Here is an 8,424-nt window from a genome sequence, read left to right on the forward strand (position 1 = left end):
CGGTCATAGCCATCACAACCATCCACCTTTATCAGGGCTTTGGACCTGTAGCTCTGGTTCTCAATAGTTTCAAGTTCTTTCGGGCATGCTACTATGGTGAGCCGTCATGCGCTAGCGGTGTCATGTACACCGAAAACCAAGACCCAGAAAACCATTACCCCGAATAGTCAGTTACCCCGAAAACCATTTCCCCGTACGGACTATAACCCCAAATATTATTGAAAATTCCAAAATGAGGATTCGATAAATGAACACCAAATAAATTTTTTTGGAATATCAAAATTAGGTTAGGCACGGTCTTCTTTTGTTCGTTGGAGGCTATTGTCGATTAAATTGTCTAAAAACACATATGACAAAGAGAATCTTAAGCTCCGGGGATGGGAAGCTTCTCAGTAGGACGAAGTATTTCCTACTTCAAAATGTACTTTATCAATTGATTTTGGTTTGAATTCATGCTCTTGTAATCAAAGATTGATGCTTCTTTTAATCATCAGCTATTCTTTAAGGGCCATATGAGAATCAAAATATGTGTGCATTCGATTTTGAGAATGTGGCTGTGACAAACAATCATTTTCAATCTGATGGTAATGCTGATATTGATACTGTTTGCACATGGAACAATTATGCGAATAGGGGCAGTATAGACGATTCGCATTTATCAACACAACTCGAAAGAACAGCCTATAACTCAAAGAAGGTACAATCACTGATTAAAATATTTATTACTGATTAAAATATTCCAAATTCAAAAGAAGATTGAAAGAAGGAAAACCCAATAATAGAAATGTTAGCAGTTATTACGCTAACAACCATTACACTACTAGTTGAACCTCGTGTGCACACATCACGAGTAAGATGGATTTCTAGGCTCAAATTCGCGAACATCCTGGAAAGAATATTCGAAGTGCGTCACTGATTTTCGGTGTAGTATCGCATTCGGGGAACTGGATTTCGGGGGTAATGTGTCATTCGGGGTAACGTTACATTCGGGGTAATCGTTTTCGGGGAGATGGATTTCGGGGTAATGGTATTCGGGGAAGTGTTATAAGACCGCGACCGACATTACTTCTGTAAAACAAATATTTGCTAGGCCCCCCTAGGCCCCCTCCAGAAAAAAAATCTAGCTACGCCAATGATCACTCAGCTTGTTCTTTCTGAATGACTTCACGTTTACTGCTAAGGCTACCTGGGGCAATATCTACAATATGTATTGACATTTTGAAGCGATCGGCAACGTTTCTTTGGATAAAAATGAGAAAGCAAATAATTCAAAAAGGAGTCCTAATTTTCACTGAGTAAGTTTACCAAAAGATAAGAAACACTGGCACGTTTGTCAAGATTGCTGTAGAAAAGTTTTTGTTGGGTAGGTGATATGAAATAATGAAAAATAACGCTTCTTTATTAAAAAAAACTGTCAATCCCTGGAGAAAATTTATCAAAAATATGGGTTGTGATATAGGTACGTGAAATAGATAATCATCCTAAATTAATCATTCATCTGAGAAGTGCACCTTCGAAAACAGTCTTTTCTTTTCCTCCTTGGCCGGTACGACGTCTTCAAACAATGCGTAAAACAGCTGACGATGGTGGTCCAAAAAATACGTGATCTCGAGCACTTTGGCACGGTTCCGTTTGATCTCCGATCTGCAAGCAGAAAGACACGATTAAAAAGCGACTTTTATTGGAACAGGCAATTAGGTATTTACTGTTGTAGGCCATCACAGAGTTCTCTGACCCAGTTACGGCTCCGATTGATCAGTTTGTCCTCACGAGCGTCTATCACCTGCATGTGGTGGTCACGCATTCCAGCGGCCAAGTTATTGATTACATCTTTGTCGTCCAAAGACTTGCAAATGATCGAAAATTTAATTAGATAATTTATTAATGCAGTATCGCAGCAGGAATGAAATGGTATGTTTCGTTGTAACATAGAGCATTTAAATTAATTAACGATTCATAAGAAAATCCTTATTGTCAATAACAGATTTCTTTGTTAAATTATATTAAAATCTAATAAAGGAACTTGACTTCATTTAGAGCAGTCTATGACTGATGATAAAGTAGTGACTAATACTTATTTAGAACATAATTTTTAAAAAATGAGATTGTTTTGTTGATTGATAAAGTTTGTAAGTAATTGAAAAATTAAATTGGCTCCGTAATGCCTTATAGCACTTTAGCCCACACGGTTTATGGACAGAAGGTCGAAAGACAAAAGGTCGAAAGGACAAAAGGTCGAAAATGATTTGCTTGTGAAATGTTGGGAGGAAGTAATAAAAACACACACGCGAGGCTATACTTTAATAATTACTCATTAGTTAATTGATTATATTACCGGTTTTTTCTTGTGCGTCTGCACTGGTCGACGGTCGGTCAGGAAAGAGACCGAACGGAAGTCAACATGTGCTGAGCAACCTAACCGCTATAATTATTCTATAGCAATAAGACAATACATTGTTGTACAATGAACTATTGCGTAAGGCAACACTATTTGCCATAACTCATCTAGATATACTACAGCTTGGTGGGAAATTTTTCCTTCTTTGAAAAACCGATTTTCGACCTTTTGTCCCCTATTTTTTGTTCTTCGACCTTTTGTCCTTTCGACATTTTGTCTTTCGACCTTTTGTCATAAATTCAGCCTACACATAAACTGTTAATTATAGTAAAGTCTTGTAAAATTGAATGAGTTTATATGATTGGAAACATTCCGAACCAGCTTCCGGTGTTGTAATACATTGTTAATGAATTCAAATCATTGTTTTTGACAGTTAGGGGGATTAGGGGCATAATGGACATACGGGGCGAAATGAACACCCTCGCTAAATCTGAGAATATTCATACTTCATCAAAAGTTAATACACTGCATGAAATCTGAATTGCATTTGAAATGTTGAAATGTTGTGTTTTTTAATGAAGGTATAAAAGTTTATTTTTTACTTCAAATTTTGACTTAAAGTTCTTCACAGTTTCAAATTGGCTTATAAGCAAGGCCGTGGAAGAATCTTTTTTTTTTAGCAAAGTAACGAACCCAGAAAAGTTCTTTTTAACTATTATAATTGAGGGAGAGCGCTTTTACATATCGGAAATACATTAGAATCACAAAATTTCATGCAAGTGCTCATTTCGCCTCGATACCTTTTAACCAGCTTTGTTTTCAACCCAATTTTATATCTCGCTTTTCTGACGTATGATATGATTTTTATCACCATGAATAAATGTAGCACGTCGTACTAAGATCCAACTTGAAAACTAGCCGGGGTTGAAATCAAAACATTGCCATTTTATGGTCTTAAACCGAACAACCCTAATTCCCCCACGACTTAAAAAAGGCGCAATTCAAAATTTCGTCTGAAGATTTTTTTTAATCTGTCCAGAGGGTTAGATTAGGTTTATAAACCATCCGGCATTTGAAGTTTCGATGGCTGTTCTTGTTTGATAATAACGATAATGATAAGCACCGTGTTTTCAACGAATTGCCTATACAGTCCTTACATTTTGTTTTTGAAACATTCTCTCTTTGACAAGTCGAAAATGAGATTCGATGTATGAATATCAATTAATTAAATCGATGTTTATGTTACCTCCTGCAACCCCTTCGGAATATCCTTAGCATGACCCGACGCTGCCTTAAAAGTCACAAACTGCTGTACAATTCCAACGAGTGCATCGCTGAAATTGATTTCTGCTTCACGCATCAGCACGAACTGGGCCTGAGACAGCTCGATGAACTCATTGGTCATCTCTTTGATGGTGTTTTCGAAGTTAGAATTGCCCTCTTCGGTTCGCTCGAATAGCTGCATCTCGATACTCATCAACGTGTGCCACGAGTCCTCGAAGATGGAATTGAATTCGTCCTTGGCCAAATCAAGTTCATCCAAAAACGGCTGAATGCTGTGCGCCGACGGCGATGGCAAAGGTGAATCCATCCTCTGAAGAGAACTCGGCCTTAGCTTTGTCACGATTTGCTTCACCTTAGGGCATACGCGGTTATACACCTCCAAAAAACGATTGATGATGCTAACGCAAACGAAGCAAATGTGTATTAGATGATCCAAGTTTAAACAAACATTAAAGCATAATTTTCGCTTACTCTTGGCCAATTTTTTGCGCTTTCTTTCGTTCCATCTCGATGCAGTTATTGTACAGCTGGATTTCCTTCTGGCGACGTTCGTATTGCTCCAGGCCAATTTTGTATATTTGCTGCGTGAATGTGTAGGCCTCGGTCATATACCTGAAGAATTATAATTCACGGTCATCACAAATCGCGGAATGAAAATTGCATAATCGTACTCATTTTTTAGCTCCACAGCATCCTCGCCAATTGCCAGTAGTGCTTCGCCGTCAGGGTCGTCGATAAAAAGCGATTCGAACAATTGGTGCCCATTGAGGTGTTCAACGAAGCTTTTGGAGAGATACACCTCATCTGCTTTCTCTTTCGCAATTCGTTCTCTTTCCACTATCTCGAACTTTTCATTCTCAAGAATATCTTGTAGTTCTCGGCTGAAAATAGTGGGTGAAAATACAGAAATAACCATATCCCAATGCTAAAATCTACAATCAGAAAGATTTAGCCTAGAGAGCCCTTATTTCCGCACACCTAGTCACTTACCGTCTTTGTGGGTTATAAAGGGTCAATAACGGCACCGACCACGTCCTTGCAGTCAGGTGTTTATATGATGTATTCAATTGATATAAAAAATTCTCATGTAGAAGTAAATAATGCCGACACTTGAAGTGACGAACCATTCAAAGTTTGTTGAACAAATAGCTAAACGCTAAACGCTGTCAGGACGAAATCATGTGTTATCATATTTTACTCATATGAAAAGAAAAAAGCTCGACTGGCTGGACCATCACAGAACTCACCAACATAATCAATCAACAGTATACCTTAAATTCATCAATATACAATATACCAAGCATGATTGATTCTGATTGCATGCGACGCTATCGAATGAGTAAACACTACACTCCTGCAAATATTATGAAAGTAACCGATTAAAAATATTAGGTGCACTTACGTGAAAATTTCCTTTCCAGATTCCCGCTCTTCCGGTTTGATGAGTACGTATTGATAATATTTTAAATGTTGCAACAAACAAGCCACGTACAGTCTTAACGGTTTGTCTTTATCCTCAGCAATTGGATTTTCTGCCAAGTTCAGTGATCGTAAATCTTTCAAAAATCTTAGCCTTTCCAATCCGACGACAGTATCAATTTTATTTTTCCCGGCACTAAAAATGACCAAATTCTCCAAGGAATCCAGGTTTTCCAACTTTTTGATTCGATTTCCATACAGCGACAACGTTCTGAGTAGCACCAGTTGATCGAGATTTTCAATTTTCTCAATAAAATTGAATGACAAATTCAGTTCCTTGAGTTTCGTTAATCTATGGAGATTTTCAATTTTATCAATTTTGTTGAACGCCAACGATAGTATTTCCAAATTCTTCAAAACCCAAAGATGATCGATTTTAAGAATATCTAAAAATAACGAGTTATGTACTTAACATCTCTTTACCATTTATAAAACTTACTCACTTTGAAACTCCAACCGAATGACAGTGATCAAATCCAACTGAATTTCATCCATGCGAGCCAACCGGCCGGCTTCTCCCTTGTGGCCTTGTTCGATGATGGCTTTCGTAAGCATGGCATTGCTAATTACGCCCGGTTCCTGCTCCTTGTGGACGCTATTCTCTGTGGCTAGTTTTTTCGACATTGTCCTGCTCTGGTGATGGGACGGTTTAGTTTAAAAATAAGAAAATGTATTCATTGAAATGAAAGAGTTGGAGTGGCTTTGGCAGTTGGTCACTGAGAAATAAATACGAGTGTGTTATAAACAAGGGTTGCTGTTTCCCGCAGCAACGCGTTCAAATAAGTGATAGAAATGTCTTAGATAGAAATAAAGGGAGAACAGGGTGAATGGCTTTGTTTAGATGTTGTGCATTTAGATTAACTTCAGACCGAAGTTCATAAGAGAAGTCAAATATCACCGACAATAAATCGGCATCGGCATTGTAACTAGTGCAACGCTGAGCATTTCTTATGCGCCAGCGAAACACTATATTAGAATGCCGAGGCCAAACTTCGCAGCAATTTTGATTGGATTTGTACTGATAATAAATCTTCAAGCTGTTTAGTGGAATACCTATAAGCAAATGAAAAACACGAATTTAGTACTATACCATTTAATTCCACTAGAGTTTGTATCCTTTGACAGATACGCGTATTTCGAACTCAACTGTAAGGCCGTCTTCAGTGTCGTGTACTGCTGGAGTTATTGAGGATCACCTTTATTTGAAGAAAAACCTTTTATATAAATTCGATTGTTTCAGATAATTAACAAAAATGCTGAAAAACGTCAACAAATCATTGAAAGAAATGCCCTAATTAAATTTTAAATGTTTCGTCCTAATTACCCATTCGGCCTAAAATATTTCTGAGTAAGTACGGCCTAATGATCTGGCATCGATACTAGAAATGTTGGAAATTTGATGTCTAAGTCTAAGAATTGGCTATAGGCGAGTTGTACACTGTTAGATTTGTAATGATAATTTCTTGCCGTCATAGTTCTGGAGAACTCAAAATATGACTCTACATTGACCAAACTGTATCGCGTCTATTCACCGAACAGCGAAAGTGAGAGGAAATTCAAATGAGCAGCTGATTTCCATCAAATGATAAATGACGAACGAAATCATTTTACAGCTTAGAATGAAAAAGTTAGTGTGATTGGCAATCGTTCGTGTGATCATTCTTTGAGGGATCGTCTATAAATGAGGTGCTGCAAGGGAGAGCGGTTGTCTGACCAAAGACCCTAGTTCATAATATTTAAAGAGAACAAGTGACCTAGGCGAAGAAGAGGTGTTTTAAAAGTTCAAAAATCACACCACGTGATTTATGGACAGCCCCTTAGCTTGACAAAGAATAAGGATGGTAAAACTATGAGGAGATAATTTTATTCTTATAAACGTACTCGTGGCTTTAGATTCTGGAAGCAAAAAGGAACGAATAAAAATTTAGGCAATATGTTGAAATGTTCTCGCGAAATATTAAAAAAAATGTTATTGCCTTGAATAGAAAGTTGAACAGCACACCTTTCTGGATATTTGCTAATATTCTGAACAGTATAAAAAGAATAGAATTTGTTCAGCTGGCATATTCAGCTTCTTGAGTTCAACCGTTGATCATCAAATATTCCAAAATGGCTTTTAAGGTAAGAACTTAACTCAAGCGTAAATCGTCTTTATATTCAGTTTTCTATTTGATTTTTTTCAGTTCGTTCTATTTGCAAGTCTGTTAGTTGCTGTGAGCGCAGGATTTTCTCATCAAACAATTAGTCAGCGCGTGCCATCATCCTACTACTCTGGGAGACCCTATGCCGTAGAAGAATCCCGTAAACCAATATACATAAGCAATGATGAAATCATCAAGCACCAACATGAAGTTCACCGACTGGATATGACCCGTGGTCAATACCGTTTAGTTGATCCGGATGGCAAACTTCGACTTATCAACTATCAAGGAGCTCAACGTGCCCGCTCAAATAATAATATTCATCATAGGGCTGTTGAACCCACTCATCAGTATTACGAAATACCAGTCCAAGCTTCAAATCATCACACAGTGCCGGTCGAAACCCCTGTCATCTTACGTCGCCAGGCTTCAGCACCGATAGGAGCTCGTATTTTAAAATCTCACTCCATTCCAAAATCAAGCAGATCCCAAAGTGATATTCCCGTGTCTTACGTCAGCATTTCGCAGGTGCTACCCACTGGAAACTATGGTCAGAAGGAGCTTCGCACGACCAGCCATGCCAGTCAACATCCGTACTAATCAATAGAACTAGTAATAATCGCAACTGTTGTTTTCCGAATATTTGTAAAATAAATAGCTATGGTAATAAATTTTTGTGTTTTTTTTTTCTTCGGATTTCTTCGGATGCACCAAATTGCTAACTTTTTGTTTGAATTCGTCATTCATCCAATACTATCGAAACCACTAAGTGAACAATGTTATTTTAAATAACTGAAGACTTCCTTGATAAATAATCTATGAAATTGCAAATTTTGATGAGCCGGGCTCAGTCCTACCAAATATTTGAATTGATTATTTATTCGCTATTCCTGGAAATTGTTATTATTCCAATTGGTTCACAATTTTATTTGAGATAACTTCAGACATTTATAATAGATGCTCAAGAAAATTTAAAAGAAATGTATTACCACGAGGCTCATATCCATTTTTCCGGAACTTCCGGAACCTGTTACGGAGCCAATTAGTAGATGACCCATTTTACTTTACATAAATGAAGATTTCTTTTATCAATTCTGTATGGAATTCTGAGAATATCTGCAGTTCTATCATATGTTTGAATTGGCCACATTTTCGGGAATCCCAGAACCTGTTATGGAAGCG

General features: G+C 37.5%; 2 protein-coding genes across 2 annotated transcripts; one reads left to right on the forward strand and one right to left on the reverse strand.

Moving 5' to 3' along the window:
- Positions 1 to 1,183: 1,183 nt before the first annotated feature.
- LOC5565380 (dynein regulatory complex subunit 3) lies at positions 1,184 to 6,153 on the reverse strand. The gene is made up of 8 exons (XM_001649669.2): positions 5,545 to 6,153; positions 5,025 to 5,487; positions 4,294 to 4,503; positions 4,094 to 4,234; positions 3,585 to 4,020; positions 1,707 to 1,846; positions 1,431 to 1,644; positions 1,184 to 1,321 (listed from the first exon to the last, which is right to left on the reverse strand). The coding sequence occupies exons 1-7, from the start codon at positions 5,723 to 5,725 to the stop codon at positions 1,491 to 1,493; spliced, it is 1,725 nt and encodes a 574-aa protein (XP_001649719.1). The 5' UTR covers positions 5,726 to 6,153; the 3' UTR covers positions 1,184 to 1,321; positions 1,431 to 1,490.
- A 737-nt stretch (positions 6,154 to 6,890) lies between these two features.
- On the forward strand, positions 6,891 to 7,913 carry LOC5565374. The gene is made up of 2 exons (XM_001649670.2): positions 6,891 to 7,222; positions 7,285 to 7,913. Exons 1-2 carry the CDS (start codon positions 7,211 to 7,213, stop codon positions 7,840 to 7,842), a joined length of 570 nt encoding a protein of 189 aa, XP_001649720.2. The 5' UTR covers positions 6,891 to 7,210; the 3' UTR covers positions 7,843 to 7,913.
- The last annotated feature ends 511 nt before the right edge of the window (positions 7,914 to 8,424 follow it).

The sequence above is a fragment of the Aedes aegypti genome, chromosome 2, assembly GCF_002204515.2.
Source record: "Aedes aegypti strain LVP_AGWG chromosome 2, AaegL5.0 Primary Assembly, whole genome shotgun sequence".
Classification (NCBI taxonomy): Eukaryota; Metazoa; Arthropoda; class Insecta; order Diptera; family Culicidae; genus Aedes; species Aedes aegypti.